The sequence below is a fragment of the Prunus persica genome, chromosome G8, assembly GCF_000346465.2.
Source record: "Prunus persica cultivar Lovell chromosome G8, Prunus_persica_NCBIv2, whole genome shotgun sequence".
Lineage (NCBI taxonomy): Eukaryota > Viridiplantae > Streptophyta > Magnoliopsida > Rosales > Rosaceae > Prunus > Prunus persica.
The window spans coordinates 11,630,552-11,654,483 of NC_034016.1; the positions used below are offsets into that span (position 1 = coordinate 11,630,552).

At 36.4% G+C, this 23,932-nt stretch overlaps 1 protein-coding gene across 1 annotated transcript; it reads right to left on the reverse strand.

Moving 5' to 3' along the window:
• LOC18766643 (arginine decarboxylase) lies at positions 4,763-7,800 on the reverse strand. Its single transcript, XM_007200245.2, has one exon. The coding sequence runs from the start codon at positions 7,230-7,232 to the stop codon at positions 5,055-5,057; it is 2,178 nt and encodes a 725-aa protein (XP_007200307.1). The 5' UTR covers positions 7,233-7,800; the 3' UTR covers positions 4,763-5,054.

Sequence of the window (23,932 nt, forward strand, 5' to 3'; positions counted from 1 at the left end):
ACTCACACTCACCTACACAGATGCTAGGACTTGAACCACTACACTAATGAGTCCTTTGCATTTTCTATTTTAAACAACACACTAAAATACATTGTAAGGTGCGCGTCGAGGCAATACATCGGTGAATTGCCTTAAGCATACAGTTGTTTAGCTAACGTAAGGTCATGGAAAACGTATGCCTTGACAACGAGATGTTGTAAGGCTGTGCAAGGCGCGTACTATTTTGTAAAGATGGCACGAGGTATTCTTTGAAAGATATATGAAACTTGCAAAGGAATGAGCACATCTGAAATGTTAAGGCAGTTTACTAGAAAATTAAAAGTGGAACAAAATGTCATTATTTCGGAACCCTAGTTTCCATGTGAACTCTTGTACTTTATCCTAGCAGTTAAAAGACATCCAAGTTGGTAAAGTTATGCCAAAAATTTTAGAATATCATGACACAATTTCACTACACTAATCCCTCATCGTATCCAAGATGTAAGGCTATCAAAGCCCCAATCTGATTTCTTCCAAGAAAGTGTGCTCAGAAACATGAGATTCAATAGACAACAGATTCAGACACCTTTGCAGGAGTAAAGTAATGCTAGAATCTTAGGGCTGAGGAAAGAGGAATGAAGAATCCCACTATCCCCAAATCCCTTAGCTGAGGACATTTAGATAAGATGATTTATAATCATGCAAGAGTTGACAAAAGAAATTCTAAACAAAGCAAAGCAATTCATGTCCACAATAGTAAAAAGGCTAATATGCTGTGACAAGTAGATTGGTTATCAAGGCCACAATAGGATTTATAGTAACGCAAGGCATCATGAGAATCGGGTTCAGTCCAGCTAAAAAATATATATGTGAATCTTCAGAGCTGAATATTCTCATTCAATCTTAAAGATATAAGATCATCTTCAACGCTTGGTGCCAACCGCAAGTGGATGAAGCTTTATGTTCAATTTCATAGAGACGAATCATCAGTTCACTACCAGCAACATTGATATTATCTCCAATTTAATCATCAACAAAGCCCAATAAATGTGGGGTTCTATCACAAAATGTATCGGTGCTATTAGGAGTGGAACCACTTATTAATTTATTTTGTTAAGTTTTCAATTAGTAAACAATGAATAAAGCTGGAGCTTCAACCGTAAAGTTGAAGGAAAAAACTGTTTGAGACCTTACATATAGATAAATAGTTGTATTAAATTTGAGTTTGGAACCTTTTGGAGTGGAGATAATCTTGTAATGTTATTGTTTAGATTCCTTTCCGTTGAAAACAAAAATAGCTTGGTAGGAACTAGATTCAAGATTATAGGGGCAACCGACAGACAAGTGATCTGTAGAAGATGGCGTTAATTTAGGCGCTCCATTGCGAACTGGAGGGAACAAAAATATCATCAAGGATCTTCGCTTTGTTCCAAAAAGGCTGCATTATGCATATTCCATGACCAAAATTACAGTCCACCTGCAAAGTGCAAGCCACCATCAACAGAATATCAAATCACAGCTACAAAATCTTCGTTCTTCTGTTCTTTTTCTTCTTTCTTTCCTATCACTGCAACCTAATAACTCACTCACATGCATATTGGTCTCCCAATTTACTCCATTTCAAATTTCCATATAACATTGTATTGTTTATGACTGTCTTATTTTACAATATTCCGTTGCACCTTTTCATTGTTTCTAATCATATATGGCCAATGTACCGGTGCATTGTTTTATCGACGACATGATTTTAATCTTTTAATTAAATAGTTAAAATGTGCAACGTACCAGTGCATTATATATACCATACTTCAATTAAATGTGGTATTGGTTAGTGGTCATCATCGACTTAGCCAGTTTAGTTTAGACTGGTTTACAAGAGCTCCAAACCACAACCAAATCTGAACCATTACAGTCTCGTTCAATTTTTGGACTCTTTTGACCCCTTAATTTGTGTTCTAAACTAAATTAAACCAACCACTACACTTCGGATCAATTAATTCGATCAGTTTGACCGGATTGTTGCCCGCTCTTATAGCTGATTACTTCCAAGAAGATAAGCATCATATACAATTTGTATACCGAAGTTGTGTAATACTAATTAACCCAAAAGCACTTGTGCAAAAAATAATTCATCTCACTCTAACTTTAGTGAGTTTAATACTTCGGGTCCTCTCGAAAGGAGAGCAAAAGGAAAAAATAAAACCCTAGACTAAAGACTTCCAACCGCTGCCCCTTTTGGGGGTCGGCAACGTCCCTCTTCTCCCCTCCCATCCATTTCCCCCCATGTCCTTCTACTCGTCCCTCCCCTCAGTCTTTGCTTTGGCGTTTTGACATATTTGATGTCTTAGATAATCTATTTTCTGGTTTGGTGTTTGTCAACGGGTTGCGGTTGTGTGTGCTTAGTGTTGGTTTGTGGCTATTATGAAATGCAAGGAACATAGTACTTTTCGGTTTTGAATCAATGCCCACGGAGAGAAGTCTTATCTGTGCAAAGCACTATGATGCTGAATTTTAACAGTCTCATTTTCTTTATCATAAAAGGCCTTTTTTGTCAGTTTGTTAACGGCATTGGCGATGGTACTGACTATAAGATGGTTATTTACGTCCATTATGACACCTGTTTCTGAGGACAGAAAGAAAATTTATTTTTAAAAAAAACAACCTCTTTCCTTAAATCTCAACTGCTTACTGCTACTCCACAAGGGATCCTTGTATTATAAGTGTATAATTATAATATTTATTACAGTCAAACAAAATTTAAACGGGTTAGTGGGTACTTAAAACGCATTGGCGAGTTGACTCGAAACCCACCCGTTTATTAAACGGGTCATAACGAGTTGACTCGAAAATTACCCAATTATTAATCGTGTGGGTTTAAGTCATATTTTTTCCGTACGAGTTTTGAATTGTGTAACAGGTCGTATCAGAAATTGCCACCTTGCTAAGCAGAGACACCAAGAAAACTTGACTCAGTGGCAAGTGATCCTAAAGCTCGACGACAATTGAATAAGATAGGTGACCAGTCATGGATGAGCTTGACAAGGAAATTCTAACAATGCATGTCTACAACAGTTGGTTTTTTGTCATGCACGTCTACAACAGTTAAAAGAGCAATATTCTCTGACTAAAAAGCAACCAAAGCGTGAGAATATGGTTCAGTCCAGCTCAAAAAAATCTACGTGTGAATCTTCAGAGCTGAATGAATATGCTATTTTCTATCTTAAAAAAGAAAAATATGTATGTGATTTGAGAGCCCTTGCGATTTTGTTAATTTGTTGGGAAACAGAGTCTTATTCAAAGAAATCAGATTAATATTCCAAAACATCTGTTCTTGCCAATGTGAGCCACAACATCCCCAAAATTGGAGGAAAATCGCAGCGAGCAAAACACGGCATGTGTCTCCATCTAATCAGTCGACATTAAAATTCATTTTAAGGAGCTCATAATAGAGGGAACCGACCACACAAAGCAATCTATAGAAGATGGTGCTCTCAGTATGTGCTCAATTGTGACATAGAGGGTACATAAATATCATGAAGGATCTTCACTTTGTTCCAAAAGGGCTGCATTATTAGAGCACTTTCACCCATTTGTTATGAAAAAGGGTAAGGGTAAGGCAATGGTTGTTACTATTCATGTGAATAGTGACAGTCCTTGTAAAAGTTGGTGGTGTTTCCACCCATTGCCATGGCAATCCAAGGGCAACCACTATTCACATGAGATATAATGATAGGAATTTATATAAAGTTTTGGTATGGAAAGTGAAGAATATAACTAAGTATTTATTAAGAATAAAATTCTGAAATTTTTAGTTTTTTTTATAATTTTTTTCGTTGCTGACGTCAGCAAACCCAGACTGTTCTTGCCTTTGGGCTGGCCTCGTTTGTTGGGACCTATGAACTACCAGGGCTGTAAAAGCCCGCTGAAACTACAAATTGGGGCTAGGTCCCCTGTTGCCGGGCTGGGGGGGGCACCGGTGGAAATGCTCTTATGAATCTCCCATTTGAGTAGGGCAAAAAAGAAATGAAAAAAAAAGACACAAGATCAAATCCCATTCCTGGGTAGGTCATTGTTCTACAAGCATCACCAAGTCCTACCCCTCTATTTTCAGGAAAGCAAATCCAAATTTTGATTTTGATATCTCCGGCCGAAGTTAACATACAAGGATAGACTGGGGTAGCAAAATAAGAAAGTGTTTCTCCTTACATTTTACAGTTGCAGTTTTTCCAAGTTTCCAACCATAACAACCTGCTGCATCTATGGTTTGTGTGCGTCACAACTCACAAGACTGACCACAACCACCAGTCTTTGCAAATAACATCACAGCCAATCTTGACCACAAACGTCTTGAGGCTCCACAAGCCTAAGCAAGCCATACAGAAGCCCACAAAATTGTGGTCAACCCAAAGGCAAGCTCTTCATCTCATCGAATCATGCAGAAGAAGCAGTTTATTCTACATCATTTTTGTATACTTAAAGCAAAAACTATTCACCCAAAAGACAGAATATAAACACAACCACCAGAAGACCCCACAACCCATGATCTCAGAATCTCCTTATCCGACCCTTTTCAAAAGACATTGACTCCATTCTATTTATTTACTTTTTTTTCATCGAACACTTAACACAACTCAAACCAACCGCCGCCCACAAGGGCCCTACCAAAGGATCCCAAATCATAAAGCAATGAAGAACATCATCAGTTTCAATGGCAAGCAACTTTCTTTGTAACATGCAAATGGAGAACAAAAGCCAAAAAGAAAATTAGGTTAAAGCCAAGCAATATCTGAAGAAAAAAAAAAGTAAAATTATTTAAAGTCTACTTAGAAACATAGGAAGAGGAGGGAATAGGGGCCCGAATTTACAAAAGGGTGGATTCGGCTCCCATCCCACTCTTTTCCACAAATTGCAAAGGAACATACATGACATCCATTGCTCTTCATGAAATTTAAACTCAAAGAAAACAAAAACAAAAACAAAAATGAACAGGGAAAATTAAAAGAGACGACCCCAGCAGACACACAAAAAGCACTAAAAGGGATGTTCGAGACTGAATTGATAGCAGTAAAGCTCTGTCAAGCACAGCAGTAAGACCACTGATCTTCCTCACCACCACCACCACCAGCAGAATCTGCAACAACGTCATAATCATCCTCACTGCAATAGTACAAGCCATGGTTGTTCATTGCAGTCAAGCAACACGATGAAGCTGCCACCAGATACGGCATGTTGTGGAAGGAGCGGGCAAGGCTGGTGGCGACTGCGGCGCTAGCCATGCCGCCATCGTCGCCCTGCCCGTACTCCTCCGCACGGTGCTTCAGTGTCTCGAACATGAGCTCGGGCTCATGCTGCATCACTCGAAGGACATCCGAACACGACGGCCCTGGCACAGCCAGCGTTACCGCAAAGCTGTGGGGTCCATCGCTCTGGGAGACCCGAACAACGCTCGGGCCTCCAAACAGGTTGTGGACGCCTCCGAGTGCCTCCTGATAAGCCCCGCCCAAGAACATCCCCAGATAGTACTTCTGCCCACCGCCACTAGCCCCACCATTACCTTCCAATTCATGCAGCGGCAGGCTCGACTCGCCACCGATGAACTTGTCAATCTTCCCATCACTGTCGCAGGTCAAGTCCGACAATATCCCCCTCACCGCCGGCCGCTGATCGAGGCGGTGAATCGGGACTATTGGGAACGTCTGCCCAATGCCCCAGAAGTCTGGAATTGAAGTAAAAACCGAGAGATTCACATGGTACGTACGGACAGGGTCAGATGCCCCGATTGCTTTCGAAACCATATCACAAAGCCCATCAACAGTGGCTAATTGCTCAATGCCCAGAGACCCTTCTTTGAACTGATCAATACAGCGTTGTTTCAACTGATCAGCATATGTCAAGCAAGCCTCATACTCACCTCTGATTGCCGCAGCCGAGAGGTTTCGGTAATCGGCACGAGCTTCCTCTGTGAGCCCCTCGATGAAATACTGAAGCGCAAACGCAGACATGGGAGGAACATCATCACAGGCGCTGGAAGAAATGGCCTCAAATATCATAACCGAGTGGTGAGACACGAGGGCTCGGCCACTTTCGCTGCAAATCACCGGGTGCTTCACCGACTTCCGGTCACAAACGTTCAGGACTGCTCGGACAACAGCGGCAGCATACTCTTCGAGGCTATAGCTGACTGAAATCTCAGAGTCACTGGATTTGGATCCATCGTAATCGATACCCAGACCGCCTCCAATGTCTATGAACTTCATGTGGGCACCGAGGCGGACCAATTCACAGTAGATCTGAGCAGCTTCGGATACGCCATCGGCGAGCAGAGCAGTCGAAGGGATCTGAGACCCAATATGGAAATGCAACAACTGAAAGCAATCAAGCAGACCCAATTGATCAAGTTTCTTAACAACCCGTAAAATCTGAGTGGTAGTGAGCCCGAACTTCCCTTTCTCGCCCGAAGTCGACCCGAAATGACCCGAATGCTTGGTTTTGAGCTTGGCTCGGGCCCCAATCACGGGTCGAACACCTAGCTTCTTGCTCAAATCGATAACCACATCGAGCTCTTCCTCTTGCTCAAGAACAATCACTGTGTTTAAGGCGAGCTTGCGAGCAAACAGAGCCAGAGAGATGTACTCGAAGTCTTTGAATCCATTGCAGATGAGAAGGGCTTCTGGGTTACCTTTGCACAAGCAGCTCATGGCCAAGAGAAGCTCCGGCTTCGACCCAGCTTCCAATCCGAACCGGAACGGCGAGCCGAACCGGACAATGTCCTCCACAACGAACCGGTCCTGGTTGCATTTCACCGGGAACACGCCCTGGTAGTGGGACCCGTAGTCGTGAGACTGGATCGCGAGATCGAACGCCCCCTGGAGCGACTCCAGCCGGTTCTTGAGCACATCGGGCAGGCGAACAATGAGCGGGAGCTGCAACCCGAGCCCGCAATCTGGTTTCGGATCCGAAACCTTCTTCACGATCTTCAGCAGATCGATCTCCTGGTGGGGCAGGGTCGCCGACCCGTGCGGACGGACGGAGACGTTGCCGGAGGAATTGACGGTGAAGTAGGGCCCACCCCAGGCGTCGATTCGGTAGAGGTCGGATGACAGGGAGGGAGACCAATGGGAACTGTCAGTGGTGACGGCGGTGGTCGCCGGAGGTACGCCGGAAAATGGCGGCGCGGGAAGAGAGCTATCCCCGGCGAAGGCGTAGCCGGGAGGAGCCACAGCAGCGTCCACGCAACAAGCCAGGGCCGGCATCTCTTCTTCCGCGACGAAGATGAATCAAAAAATGAAATAAAAAATTAGAGAAATTGGGGGTTAGGGTTTGATTTTTGTGAGTTTGTAATGGCTGGGGGCTTTAGAACCCGCCGAGGCCGGAGCCCCGGCTACCCCCTCAAACGAAGCAGTAAAGGCTCTATTGAAACGGGTCGGTCCCCCTGTAACCCGCTCAGCAAGCTCCGTTATCCCCACACCGAACCTCAGGAGAGAGAGAGAAAGAGAGAGCGAGAGGGTTTCACGATTGAGATTTCAACAGGTCTCTGGTTTTAAGCTCCGAAATCCGACCCGACCATGCAGTGCATGTGACAGGATAAGGATGAGGAAGGAAGGTAGGTGGTTACGGGTTTTCACCTGAAAAATGAAAAAAAAAAAACAACGGAGAGGAATCTAAATTCGGGAAAATTTTCTTTACTTTTCCAGGAAAGGCCGAGAAAATTGCTGGGAAAGAAAATGGAGTTTCTAGTTGGGGAAGTTTTTTTTTCTTTTCTTTTCTTTGTTTAAGAATTCGGAAAGGAAGATGGAAGTGGCGAGAATTGCATGAAAGCCTGGGCGCCTTTTTATAGGGAGGGAATCAAGGGATTAGGGTTGGGCCGGTGGGCCCCGCGTTTTTGATTTGGGCCTCGGCGAATAAAATATCTTTATTTTTAATTTTTTCCTTGTAAGTTCAATTTCTCGTGATATTATGTGGGACTGTCGTGGCCACTCAGCGTCGAGTTGCCGCGTGGCCCCTGTAGCAGGAATGGGGCCCACTTTTGGTCCGCAGCGGCTTCCGAGACATCTCGTGGTCCAAATTGTTCTGTGGCGAGAAAATGGGGGTAGGTTTTAAGATTTCGCGAGTGCGGTATTTTGTTGTAGGAAAGCGCGGGGAAGTTTCTTTCTCCCAGCGAGATCTGGGGTTTCTTTTTCCTTGAACGGCTAGGATGGAGTAGGTAGTTGCCGCTCGTGTTACTATTTACATTCTCTCGGTTTACAGGTGTAATTTGTAAAACTGATTGCATTTACTATAAGGGTGCTGTTATTTCAACTCCCTGTTTTAGTTTTTTATTTATTTTATTTTTTCCACTAATTATATAAATTTAAAAATATATAATTTTATTTTTTCACTCATCATTATGTCAAAAGAGTTATTTGAACCCCCTTTCTTATTTCAAGTAAATTTTCTTTATTAATCATTAGTAGAGATATGCAGAACATGAAGTTGTGTTTCAACAGCTGAACATGGAATATAATCATACGGTAAAATATATGGGTTATGTGAATTGAATTTTTCCCCTACGTCCTAGATGTCATTTTTCAAATATTTATCTTAAAAATTTTGAAGATAATGTGAAAAGGAAAATATGACTAGAATGGAAATAGCAACATTATTCAAAAAAAACACGAATTCAATTAACACATAATTAAAGAAGTTACGTGCAGGTCAGGCATTGAAATCGATGGATTATACAAACTCACATATTCAATTTAGGAGAAAGTTACGTGTAATGTGTTGAAGGCGTGTCATGGGTGCTAGTCACTCGTAATTTTTTAATATGGTGTTATTTTATAGTATTGGACTTGTATGGTGTACATGGTGTTTTTCTAAAACTGAATAATTTTTATTTAAGGTGTAAAATTATTATTATATTATATGTGAAAAACACCACATGAAGAATGGGTATCATACTTGTTGCGGTTAGGTCTTTGCCTGAGTTTAGAGTGTTCTCACAAAATCTCATATACTCAAAAATAATATTTTAACCTTGTAAAGGGTATTTTGGTCATTCTATTAATTTGGTTAGCTCTTGTAGGTTGAGTTTTCTTCTCTTGCGGCGAAAATAAATGCAAAGGAAAGGGATTTTCACACACGTCAAAGTGTCATGAGATTCGAATTTCAGTTTTTATTTGCTTCTTTTTTTTTTCATTATTTTGTTTTAATTTAAGAGAATGCAAATATTGCAAGAACCATGTAGCTGAAGATGTTAAAAGCATTTACCTATACATGCAAGGTCATGTATTAAAATGCTCCTTCCCTTAATATCGCTTGAATGAAATATATATATATATATATATATTGCAAATATTAGCCAAAGAAAAGGGAAATGCAAATAACTATAGGACAATGCTATTTGCTTTCCTTTAACAAAATGCAAGAATACAAAGCGAGATGTTGTTTACTCATAGACATGTAATAACCGTCTCCCAATTAGCACTTGAAAATATCATTTAAGCCGATCTTGAGCATTGGTTTAAGGGTTATAGTTAAGCTTGAGCACCTCAGTACTCGGTTTAGCTCGGCTCATCCCACCCCAACAATAAACACAGGATGAATTCCCAATCTTAATTTCGTGGACTTTTTTTTGTGTGGCAATTTTTCATTTTCAATTCATGATTTTTCTGCGTGTGTTTTTTTCTTTTTTATTTAGCCGAAGTTAGGAAAGGAAGGAATTTTTTGCCTTACACACACATTGTCAAAGTAACGTAAAAATTCGAGCTACAGACTACTAATCAGCCCGTCATGACTCTTTTTCCGCTAAACCAAACACCTTTGGTCATTTTTGTGGCCTTGGGTTTAATGAAAAGAACAAATATATATGAGGCAAAGATTTTATAAAATAAAAAAACCGGTAGATATTTATTTGGCGAAGGTAGATATTGGGTGGGGTTTGAAACAATTTCGGAAGGCTTTCTTTAGCTGTTTGTTTAGCCTATTATTCGCGCGAGAATCTGCAAATTTGACGTCTTAAATTTCTATCAAAAAAAGCCCTGAGAGTGAGAGTGAGAGAGAGACCTTATTTCTCTATCTTACGCGCATCCCACACGTAAACAACGTTGATAAAGAAAAAAATAAATAGAAAAGCTCAAAAGCATGACACTCTCTACCTCAAATACAGAAAAGTTCAAGAAGCTCCTTCCCAGCGCTACGAACATTAAATATAAAATATTAGTTTTTTCTATAGAAAAAATGCGATAATGATTTATTCATAAGAGGAGGTAACAAGTACCCAAAAAAAAAACTCGACCAAGCTTTACGGGATTAGGTGAGCATCTCTACATATTCAGTCGTCACTCTAACTATTAGCCAACTTTTTTTTTCTCAAAGCAGCAAGGGAGACTTGGAGCATAGGCAAGCAAAGCGGTCGCCTAGGGCCTCCAAATTAGAAGGCCCTCAATTTTTATAAACCTCTATATATAAATATGTATGTTACTTAAGCCCAAGTACTGTTTAAAAAAAATCCCAATTATTTACTCTCAAACTAAAAAAAGGAAACTTAATAAAAGACCAATTATATTTTTAAAATTAAACAAGTTTAACAAGTTAACCTAGTTGAATAGGTTAACCTAGTAGCATTAGCAAAAACAAAAAAAAACTTAGCAGCATATAGGAAAATCTGCTTTACTCAACACAAGAAGAAAAAAAAAAGCTGTTTATTATTAAATATCTACTACAAGAGGAAGCAATTTTCACGGAAGAACAAAAAGTTAAAAATCCACAAGATTATTGCTTATATTGTATATTAAAAAAAATATGATAAAAAAAGTTAATTATGTAAAATTAATTGATACTTTGACATCGAAAAATGCGGACGAGTAATATTTTGAGTATAAAGTCACATTTTAGTAGTTAGCCTGAAAACTCCAAAACATTAGAACCGCTATTAGCGATAAAAATGAATCTTACCCCTGATAGAGCGCCGTCTGTTCCCGTCAAAAGGCGGGAAAACCCAAAAACTAACTGCCCTTCGAAAAAGAAAAAGGTGTATAATTGGATTGGACTGACTCGCTTGAGGGGTCATGTTTTTGTTGGGTGTTATCTGAGCCAGGTTTTCACTGAGTCACCGCATGCCCCGTCAAATGAAATTATCTTTTCCTCCTCAGGACGCCATGGCTTGCGTGTGGCTCTGTATGCGAATTTACTGAAATGCCCTTTATCCCTTTCAGTCCTCCCAATACGCTTGAGATTTTCAAGGATCATGGGGGGCTCTACATGCAGATCCCGGAAGTGGTGCATGCCTTTGAATGGACGACATTGACCCTCTGAGATAAGGCTTCATTTGAGACGTCGGATTGGACTGATTGTTGTTTTGGATTCGACTGGACCGATTCAATTACTATCGAATTTCTTACGGCGACCACTTTTGTTACCATTGGATTGACGGGATCAACTTTTCCTATTAGCCCTTGTCTGGTTCCTAGAAAGGGATTGATAAAAAATTATCTCCTTGTAGCAATCCAATCATTATTTCGGCCAATAATTGTGTGACACTTTTTTTTTTAATGCTAAAAGAGGTCTTAAGTTTGAATTATAATTTTTTTATTAATAAATGAAAAATTATTATTAAATAATTTAGTTTCACGTCCGAAACGAGACCGTAGAAGTAGAACTTGGCCTGATAATTAGTATAATACTAAAGATGAGGTACTACATGAATTTTGACATATGGGATGTTCTTTATTATTTTGGTCTTGCTTTAGATGGTTTATTATTTTGACACTATGGCAGGTACATGTTTATCAACCAACTTATCAATTACAACCTAGAAAAAAAAAATAGAATTATTAATTACACCATGGTAGCAAATAAATAGAAAGATAATTCAATGCTCTTTTGAGCTTTGTATTTTCCGAGAAATTATTGTCTTGTATTGAAATACAGTCACTTGATATAGTTTGTTAGGTGGACGACATGATTATTTTTAAAATATAATATTAATAAATATTCATTTCAATTAATAAAATTGACTTTTGGTGGAAATATTAAGTCAAAGATGAAGATCAATTAGACCTTTGCTATCTTCATATAATTAGGCAAAAGGAGCAAAGAGCCAAGGACAAAGAGTTAGTGGTTGAGGAAATCGACATGCATGCACAAGCCTTCTTCTTTTACCCGCAACTCATGCCATTGACCCTTTGACTTGGAATGAAACTATTCTCTCTTTCCTTGCATGTCACGTGAAATTAAATTAGTTAATTAAGGAGAAGATGTGGATGTTGATATTTCATGACCTAAATCGAAGTTGTTATAGACATCTAATCATGTGGCAAGGGGTCCCGCCGAATATTCGCCAAAATGACTCAATCTACCCACCTAATTATGCTCTTTCCAAGGGTATTTTTGTCATCATGCCACCATTAGATACCAAATCTCTGAAAACAATAGCTCCTCCTCGAATCTTGGATATCTTAGAATATTGTCACCTCTTTATGTTCTTTAGCTCATTTTTGTAGTGTTTTATTTTTCTTATTCTTTGTTTGCCCGACAATTTTGTATTCATTTTTAGTTACCACATTTGATATTTGATATATCAAGTAAGGTTTATTGCTAGATGAACTAGTATGTTATGCTACCAATTTATAACCATTCTGTCAGTGACGATTTCGGGATTCGAAAGTCAATTGAGTAAAACTTATATACTAAAGTCAATGGTACGAGTGAATTTTATTAATAAACATAAAAAGATACACCTAGTCAAGGATGACCTAATGAGCCTTACCTTCAAATGCATCTCTATCTATAAATAAAAGTTCCACAAATGCAAAAACTAAAATTAAAACCCAAAGTAAATGCAATGCAAAATAAAACAAAACTTTCGATGCTTAGAACTCTTAAATTCTTCAATTATCAATGCATTATTGATATTATTAGAAAACTCTCTTTCATCCCTAATTAAACACTAGAATACTTAATTTTAAATTAAAACTATAATTAAAGACATATAGAAAATGGAGGGAGAAAGAAGATGCTGATGTCATGTAGCTAAAAGATAGAGAAACAAGCTGATGTCGCATAGCCAAAAGAGGAGAGAGAAAATATAGGACCACCTGGATGAGTAGAGAAGATATAATGTAAGGTTTGCTTTTAATTTTTTTAATTTTAGACTGGGCTTATAACATAAGTAGGTATTTTTATAAAATAAAATAAAATTTTGGACTAGGTGGACACCTAACCTACCATGTGCACAGAACCACCCATGGCTTCAATGATTTAATACATAATCAAGTATTGTATGCTATTCCACATCTTCAGTGAGTATTTTACTTTTGTTCTAATGTTTCCATTTATAATCACTCCCTTGGTAGTCAATTAATTTTTCGTCTAGTGTTACTTCTCTTTCTAATTTTTGAAGAAGTCGCAAGTTCAAATCCTTCATCTCCCCCTGCTCGCTCCCCATCCAATTGATAAATAAAAACTCTCCCCTAACACTGTATGTGCCAAAAGTGTTTGTGGGCTTTTGGAGAACATTGCGATGCCCTAGTCTTTTTGTAGGTTGATACTCAGTTGCGATGTGTTACTTGTTGATCAAGAAAGGCTTGTTTGAGCCCTTAGTTTGGGCTTGACGTTGCCCTTTTCTTTGGATGTGTTTGGCGAGCCACTACTAGTGTTTTACTCTTCTAGTAGAAAGAGAGAATGAGTAACCAAATGCGAAGATGGTGTTGCGCCCGTTGATCTTAACCTCTAACTAAAGCCATTATGCTTCAAGTTGGGATTCTTGTTTAGATAGGTTCTTTTCTATGCCTCAGTTAAGAGGAGTTCAATATTTCACTTGCTATGAGACAAACTTGGAAGAAGCAACAACTTTAAATTGATATCAGATAGAAAGTGTAACAAAAGTTTAAATTTGGTGGTGTCCGAAAGGTATTATATTGTTGCAAGAAAGCAAATACGTATCTATTTAGATCAAATACATTTGATCTAAGAACAATAAGCAACCTAACAGGAACCAAAGAAATGATTATTGGACAAAAACATAACTCCTCAAACATTACTATAATCTACTTGAGATAGTACAATGAGTCCGATGAAGGTGTCAACAGTATCTACAATGCTTAGGAAAACTTGTATATACAAATTTGATCTTAGATCAACTAGAAAAAGTGACTAGCTTACAAAAATCATACAAAGCACTGATGTTGGCAGAGCATTATGATTACAAACTATAACAAAGTAATTTCAATCAGGAGTTGTCAACTGGGAATTAATCAGAGTATGTGTTTGGGAAAAGAAGAGAGTTTCAATCAGGAGTTGTCAACTGGGGACTCAAGAGATTGAGAGAGGATTTGATTCAAGTCCAAGCCATTGATTAGCTGTGAGATGTATTTAGCAAGTTGTTTGAGTCAAGTGTATTTAAAGTTGGTTCAAATAAGATGTTTGTTCTTGAGAGAAATTGGTTGTCCTTGAATCAATATCTCCTCCATTAATTTATAGTCTTTTTGGCTTCTCGGATTTGTCCTCTTAGTAAAAAGGGAAAGTCCTGATTACTGGTCTCTTCTCTGCAACTAAGTTTGGCGGTCTTTTGGATCTTCCTCAATTCTTGTGCTTTTAGCTGGCTCAGACAGGTTAGAGCGGCCGATCTTCATGGTTCAAATCGCATTTAATGTAGTTGTCTTGCTCTTCTCCCACCATATGACTTTCCATTAGTTGTCGAAGTCAGCTTTTAGTTCAAAATTGAATACTCGAGCTTTTACCCGAGTGAAAATAACGGTCTTCTAAGTTTCAGCCAAAAAACTTTCGAATAAACCACACCATAGATCTTTGTTTATTTAAACTAATGACCTTCTTTTTGGGACCAATTATGACATGCCATGTATTGGCAGAGAATTGATTTTAAATTCATATATTCACATTGTTTGTTAATTTATGAATCTTAAAGAAAAGAAATCATTTTATCCGTTTTAGGGACTCAATCATATGACTTTGTAATAACCATTTCAATTTGGTTTTGAGATCATTATTTGATTTCTATGATATCCATCGGGCACATTCTGTCTGATGAGCTTTACTTTTCCAGTTGACCAATTTGTTTAGTCAACGTCTTCAAAGTCCTGCATTGTTCGATGCGTTTGGGCTTTTAAACATAACTTCTATCGAGCCCCATAGAATCAGCACATTGATTGCATAACTTGGGCTGAGCCAATTTTGATCCAAACAAACGCATCTTAATATTGATGGTAATGCAGGCAAATCAGGGCTCGGTTATGTTGTTCCCATCTCCATCCAATGGCGGTTTCAGGATTCGAAAGTCAATTGGGCAAAATTTATATACTAAAGTCGACGGTACGAGTGAATTTCATTAATAAACATAAAAAGATACACTTAGTCAAGGATGACGTAATGAGCCTTACCCTCAAATGCATCTTTATATATAAATAAAAGTTCCACAAATGCAAAAAACTAAAACTAAAACCCAAATTAAATGCAATGCAAAATAATAAAAAACTATTGATGCTTAGAACTCTTAAATTCTTAAATTATCAATGCATTATTTAGAAAACTCTCTTTCATCCCTAATTAAACACTATAATACAAAATTTTAAATTAATACTATAATTAAAGATATATAGAAAATGGAGGGAGAAAGAAGATGTTGATGTGAAGTAGCTAAAAGATAGAGAAACAAGCTGATGTCGCATAGCCAAAAGAGGAGAGAGAAAATATAGGACCACCTGGATGAGCAGAGAAGATATAATGTAGGGTTTGCTTTTAATTTTTTTAATTTTGGACTGGGCTTATAACATAAGTAGGTATTTTTATAAAATAAAATAAAATTTTGAATTAGGTGAACACCCAACCTACGATGTGCACAAAACAACCCCTAGCTTCAATGATCTAATACATCTTCATATGAAAAATAAATAATATATATTTTAAACAAAGCTAATTCAAGTTAGGGATTAAAATACTATGTCCCGCCTCGTCCCGAACACCATACTCAAATAATTCATATGAGAGTCATAGGACACAACTAGGATGAATTTAACAATATATTCATATGAAAAATAAATACTATATATTTTAAACAAGGCGGATTCGGATTAGGAGCTAGACCCACTCTGCCCCATCCCTGAATTTGATTTCTATCTTTCATACCCAACCTCCATTAGCGTTGAAACAACGTGAAAACCCTAATCCGTAGAAAAAAAATGTCATCCTAGCCATGAGTAGTCCACCTAGTAGGACCCAGTGTGTTGGGCCCAGATTCAGACACAGATCTGATTTTCTGCTTTTTCTAGATTCTTAACCGTTGAGGACTTCAAACCACGTTTAGTAGATTCCCCTAGGTCATTTAGTTTTGCTAGACTCACTAGTATTTGTTTATTCAGATCGTAACAGACCAATACTGCACACAAACATGGAAAGGTTGACCTTTTTCTTTTTTCTCTTTTGTCTTCATGTTCTTTCGGCTTTTGGCTTTTGGCTTTTGGTTTTTTTGTTTTCTTTTAATAGATACTTATTTTCATCTGGAAAACAATTCCATTCTTATCATGTAAGAGTATCTCCAATTGATGTGTTAAAAGTGTCAACCGATGTGTCAAAGTTGATGTGGAATGAAGGCTAAAGGTTGAGATGTTATATTTGACATTCCAAAAGCAAGATGGCAATGAATATTTTATTATTTTCTCTTTTTTTTCTCTTTTTAATTAAAAATAAATCAACACTAAAATGTAATAAAATAATAATTTAATTTGACATATCGAGTAGAGTGTAAAGCTATGTAAGATGTCAAATTGCCACATCAACCATCAAATTTAAATTTGATGTTTGGTATTTGACATCTCCCTTGGAGATGTTTTAAGTAGGAGTTTTTATATTTTTATTAATAGCAGCAGTGTGTTATATGTGCATAAGTTTTTTTTGTTTTTATTTTTATATTTTTAATAAATTATTTTTACATATATATCAAATTGTAATTCGTTAAAAAAAAAAAAAAAAGATATCTACTTACGAGGAATGAGGGAAATGGAAAGAACCAGTATCTTCGAACTGTGTAATTTCCCCCTCCTCTGTGTAATCGCTCGTACTAAAAATAATAATAATAAATCATCCGATTTTTTCTTTGTTGGAAATTCCCCAATCAGCTGTTGCTGTTGGAGACACAATAATGACTTCAATTACAGGTCAAGATTGTCATCTACATGTGTATTAAATATTAGCATCTAATAAGGTGTGCCGACATTAACAGATGATGTTATTCAAATTGGACTATTTTCTGTTTTGCTTATGATAAGATTTCAATTGGAGTATTTATCTCTCTACTAACAGCTACCATTTGCAATTATATAAAAATTTGTAGGATAAAAACTTAATTACTTGTTAAATAAAATCAACTCTTTTAGACCTGAAAAAAAAAAAAAAACTACCGTACAAGCTAGTATTCGCTACAAATAGTTCGTTGGGTTATCATGGTTTATTGAGTAGTACATTTGATCAGTGATAACTTTGGCCCATGAAATGGTGTAGCACTACTTCTATAGTCTAATACACCATGTAATTGGTCGAATATATCATTTAAATGGTCATTTATCAATGTTTGTATTGAGCACGTATTGAGTCGCAGGGTTGGATCTGAGATTTTTAGGACCCTGTGAGAAACTTAAATTGAAGCTCTCACATAATTTAATACTAAAATACTAAATTTTTTTTTTGCCATAACTTAATGTCATAAAGCAATTTTTTTATAACTAAAATTCATATCAAGTAGCATGTAATGACAATCACAAATCAAATTCTTAAAAGTTTTAATGTTTGCATTTGATAAAGTTAAATAGTATATTCGGTACAAAAATAAGAGTTTTTTTTATGACAAAAAAATATGTTAAGAGAAATAAGTTTAAGTTAAATAATTTTTTTAGTGGAAATAAGTACTTTTTTTAAGGAGAAAGCGTACACGGGATATATACTACTGTTAGTTTAGTTGGATTTTTTTCATGTTTTAATTATTTTAAATTTTGTTGTTATAATGAAAAACAACAATAATAAAAAAACCACAAGGTGTGGTGATGTTGGCAAACTACCACATTCATTTGGCGAGCTATCTGGTGCCTCAATGGCAGGGATTCGAAACCCGTTGGAAGCGCTTTGTGGCCAAGGACAAGCCGAACCCCGAGCGGGGATTAATTTCATCCTTCTAAAGACACCTCGTGGTATTTACCAAAATAATAATAATAATAATAATAATACAAATTGAATGACTTGAATAAGAATCGAACTAGGGATTTTTACCAAGGTACATGCACTAAAACTCAGCTTCACCAAACACATTTTATTTGAGATATTTAGTGATATACTCATTTCTAGCACTAATATTATAAATAAACCATACACAATTGAATTTCTATAAACAAACCCAAAAAAAATTCAAAAAATGACAGCTGACCTTATTGAATTTAATATTAATTATTAAATTACTTTGATGCCCTATCAAGTATTGAGGGTATTTTTATGAGATTTTGGGGTTGAGCTTGTTTTAAGAAATTGATGTCAGTTTTGTAATTTATAAGAAGTTAAAAGCTTTTTTGTTATCTTGTAAATGAGCTTTGGGTGTATTTCTAAAGTTCATTTCATATAAGGTATTTTTATAATTTGGACCTCATATTGAGACTAATAGTAAATCTCCCATTTTATTTTTGAAGTATTGTACGCTATGATATATGTACACGTTTTATAATACTAAAAATTTAATATAAAGTAAAAAAATTTCAAGACCCTCAAAAATTAAGAGCCTTGTGCGGTGTCATCACTTACACTATGCCACGCCGCCATGAGTCGCATAGTCATCAGTCATAATAAATTAACTTGGGATAGCTAGCTAGCTAAAGCCATGTGTCCTGAAATGGACCAAATTTCTCTAATTCTTCGTAGCTTATAGCTAGCAATAGGAAAAGATAAGGTGAGGCGGACCATCTAGAAATATAGATGAGGTTTGTTCAAAATTGGTGTTCAGCATCAGCAGAGTGTGACCACTTCCTCAATACAATAATAATAAGGCATGTTCGTTTTGGAGCTATTGTTGGCACTTAGGCATGCAGTAGCATTCAGAGGTGTCTGTGGTTGTTTAAGGCACACCCACCCAAAACCAACCTCCCCACAACATATCTTCAAGCTAAGCACTTGTTTGAAACTTGTTTGATATAATTAGATTCATATTTCACAATTATTGAGTACTTTAGATCAGTGTCGGTTAAGAGATTTTGAGGGTCTTATGTAAAATTTAAACTGGAACCCTCATATAATCTAATATGAAAATACTAAAAAAGAGATTTGTCATGACTTAATGTCATAACATAAATTTTTTATAACTAAAATTTATCATCAATTTACATGTAAAAGCAATCACAAATCAAATTCATAAATTTTTTTAATATGTTCGGTAAAAAAAAAAAATTTCAAAAGAAAGAAGAAGGCATAAATTGTTTTTTGGTTTTGTTTTGGGTGGAAGAAAATACTTGCTTTTGTTTTGGGTACTATTCAAAATTTTGTTGTTATAATGAAAATAGAATAAAAATACAAATAGAATGACATCACAAAGACTCAAATTTGGGTCTTGTACCAAGGGATATGTGCTAGAATTAAGCTCCATCAAATATACTTTTGTGTTGATGTGCTGCACGCTGGAGTATATATACATAGTTTTTCAAGAGCCCTCAAAAATTAGGGGGCCTTATGCAGTAGCACACTTGCACCATGCCAGAGCTGCACCTGCTCTAAATATATAAAAAAAATAAAATAAAATGAAAACTTGCTTGCATATTAGGTACTTTATCTTGACAATTATTTTTTCTTTAATTATTGAAATAGCGAATTTTGTAACTTCAAAAAATACGGTCAAGACGGTAAAAGGTTCAAGAGTTCAAAATGACAACAAATTGGAGTGCAAATTCAAAACTAAATTAGACAAAAAATGTACATGAAAAAAAAAATAAAAACAAAAACAAAGCATCACCACAATTAATTAAATGTACATGACAAATTCAAACCAAGCCCACAAGCGTATTGATTCAAGTTTCGAGGGCTACAAATACGCGAGCATATTGTAATGAGTTTTATTTTTGTCAAATACTAGGGAGATTGTTTTCATAAATTATGTCATGAGGGCTACAAATACAATAGCCACAACAGCCACTACGACTACCCCAGAGGATTTAAAACCACTTTACAAATAATATGGAGAGATCCATTAGCATTATTAAACTCATACAATATACCTCTACTCCAAGTCACACATGCCAAATACAGTTGGGCATAAACGTATATCTATAAAAGCCAAGTATAACACCCACAACGCAAAGTACAAACCTAAACTCTCCCGTAGAAAGACCACAAACACACACCAAACTCGGAAGAGTTGAATGATGCACTTATTCAACATCAAAAGTTGGTATATAACGTTGGTTAGGTATTTGTCATATTTGAGTATGTATCATGTTTTGTTCCTTGCTTGGTATATTGAAAAGCCAATTCCTTGCTTGCTATATTGAAAGCCAATTCCTTGCTTGGCATATTGAAAGCCAATTCCTTGCTTGGTATGTTTTGTCCCTTAGAAAGCCAATTCCTTTCTGTTTCTGGGGTTCTTCCCCCCTTGCTCATAAAAAAAAGAAGCCAATTCCTAAAAAAGTGGAGCCATTTTGGGAAAAATTGGAAACAATAAAATGTGAGTTGTACTGATTACACTGATGTGGGTGTCGATTAGAATCTAATCTAGTTTTAAAAAAAAATTCAATCTTATCCAATGATTGAAATTTAATGACCGAAAAGACAAAAAATTCAAGAATAACTTCTTCTTTTTAACACTTGCGCCTAAGATATTTATAATTTATCATTATAATCCACCGATAACAAAGTTACATCATCATAATGCGGTTGGTTATAACAAAATATCAAATTCAATATAATTATATAGTTTTCGCTATTTATGTGAGCCGAATTTGAAACCTATCCAACTAAATTTACACAAATACAAATGGACTAAATGTTAGATGGTAAGAATAACTCTTCATTCGGTGCTTACATAATGCTATACCTCCTCCAGTTACGTGTGCAAGTAACGGAAGCTAAGTCTGGTGCATGTCACCACCTGACTTCCGAAAGGAGAAATGAAATCGCCATAGGCCGACAAATTCATCATCCTCTCATAATTCAAACACTCTATACATTAAAATATCTTATCTCGCATGCTTTTCCGGCCTTTCTTCCATCAATTTAATAAATTTTTCAACCTTTTTTTTTATTTTCTAAATAAAAAGCAAATGAAAAAGAAACTTTAGCTTCCCAGGCAGGCCCCTTTCGGCTTTTTCTATCAATAGGTTTTAGGTTTAGGTCACGGTAGGGATGGCTTTTGTATATAATAATATCCTGTAATTTTATAAATGAAAAAAAAAAAAAAAAAAACAATTGGGATCCCAGGAATCGCCGCAATAGGCTTGCTTTTAATTTTTTATGTTTTTATTTCTGAACTTTTTCACTTTACTTTCTAATTTGATATTATATTAGAGCCACTGAGAGGCTTTTGCTTAATTATTATTTTTCTTGTTCATAAAGTAATATTATTCTTGTTTCATTTTTAAAAACGAAATTTTATTGGACAATGGAATTATAAAGAGACGTACCCTTTTGTCGATCCTCTCTCTATATATATATATATATGCAGCAGATGTGACAAGTATAACTTTATTAATTTCCAAAAACAAAAAGAAAAAGAACTAAATTTTCCTTTTTACAATAGAACTAACGATATTTTACACCATCGAAACTTGAAGTCATTACCTAAATATTTGTACTACCCCTTTATAGTTAGTGTATTTGTATTAACTTCTATAGCTGATGGTCTTTACAACTGAATTATGAATGTAATCTTCTGACTTTGACGGATCCAAAGAAAAAAAGATAAGTATTACTAAACTCATACTGATAATAGCAGCCAGATGGCTACTTCTCAAAGGGGTGCTTGCAACGCCCAATCGGTGCCAAAAACCGACGAAAAAAAAGTTGCCCAAAATTGGTGGCATGAGCCACTTAATTTGGCGGTGGTGGGCGCCAAAAAAGGTCAACAGCCACAATTGCTAAGCGGTGGCAACCTTAAGGTCTCTGGAAGTATCAAATTGTTTGGACAAGATTTTGACACCCATCATATTGAAGAAGAGCTTTTGAAGTGGCAAATTGAGTCACTACCACCCATCATCTCTACGCTTTTCCTAATTTGAAGTTTTAGTTCAGATACATATGATATTATTCATTTTGCTCGCACGACAAAAACAATAATATAAAAGAAAAAAAGTGCTAGCTCTCTCTCTCTCTCCTCTCTCTCTCTCTCTCTCTCTCTCTCTCTCTCTCTCAAATGTATGGTTGCCCCATTCTTAATTCACAAATCAAAAAAGCGAAGGTTGTGGTGGTCTAGATTCTTACTTGATTCCTGCTTCAATTCATCAGCAAATGTCCACCTTTTTAAAATAAAATTTTATAGACCTTTATGTCGTAAGCTTGATTAATGGTAAAAATGACAATTCAACAATTCTTTTCCTCATGTTTAAATTCTATGACAAATTAGGTAAATATTCTTGTACAATGCATACAATTCCTTACGTTACGATATATGCAACGTTTTTACATATATATAATGTAGATTTTTGTTTGAGTGTACGGTTCAAATTGCTCGTTTACTAATCTATTATAATATGAATGACAAAAGAACATATTATATATCATTCGTATGTTAGTTTTTGTGCAATGAATTGCTTCTTTCAATTTGGACCACATACATATATATAGTCATATCAAAAGAGGAAGAAAAAAAAATTACAATTGAACCACATAAAGGATATAATTAAAGAAAGTTGGGCAAAACCGATATCCAAAAAAAAAATATTACATGAGAGAGGAATGGAAATTAGGCCATTATTTGAAGGACGTGAGCAGTGCACCTTATCAGACTCCAGAAAAGAACAATTGATATCAAATGCATGTTTTGGTCAGCAGGACAGAGAAACATGGTTTCCCACGTAAGATTTTGGATCATAAAGCACATTGCACATATATTTTCTAAAATCTAAACCCTAAAAAATGAACACAACATGTACATATAATGCAATGTTGCGTAGGGTTATCTTCTCAGCTCCATCCACGGGCCACCGAGCCATTTTTTTTTGTCAAAGTTGTTGTCGTATGCAACTCTATCATGCAGGATGTATCGCCTTCAATGTTGATTGCTTGCTTGCCATAAAAAGGGTTTGAGTTGCTAAACAATTGTAAAGCAGCAAGGTGGGGCTGCGTGATCTGTTTGTGAAAGAAGGAGAAAGTGAGAAAAAGAGATATGGCGGCAAACATGTTGAGAAATTGTGCGTCGTGACCTAACTAGTTTTACGTTTTAAGAGAAGAGAGATGTGGCCTAGCCTATCAACGGGTTGATTACCTTTGCAAAAAGGAGATAAGAAACTTGTAGGAAAGAGATGTGGGTGAATTCGAGAAATTTGACACATACGGTGACCTAATTTGCATTTTAAGCAAAGATATGTGGCCTGGCTAACTAGGGTTGATTGGAATATATGATATATATAGTATGTATGTATGTATGTATATATGTATATATACATATACACATATGATGTAATTTGGATAAAAAGACTTGTGGTAAAACATCTAATTTGGTCATAGCCTTGTATTTGCTAGTACTAATTAAACATTGGGATTAGCATGGTACGTAATCCAGATTCGAACTAAATTGTTTACATTTTTTATGTTTATGTCGTCACAAGAAAATATAATTAATAACTACTAGTCAACATGGTCGAGTCCAGTAAAAAATGGGATTGACTTTCAAACTAGTGGTTTTATGTTTGAATCCCCATTATATTTTGGTAGTATGTGTGTGAGAAACCACCTTCACGTGTAGTTTAAACTACCTCTTGTACTTTAAAAAAAAATCACT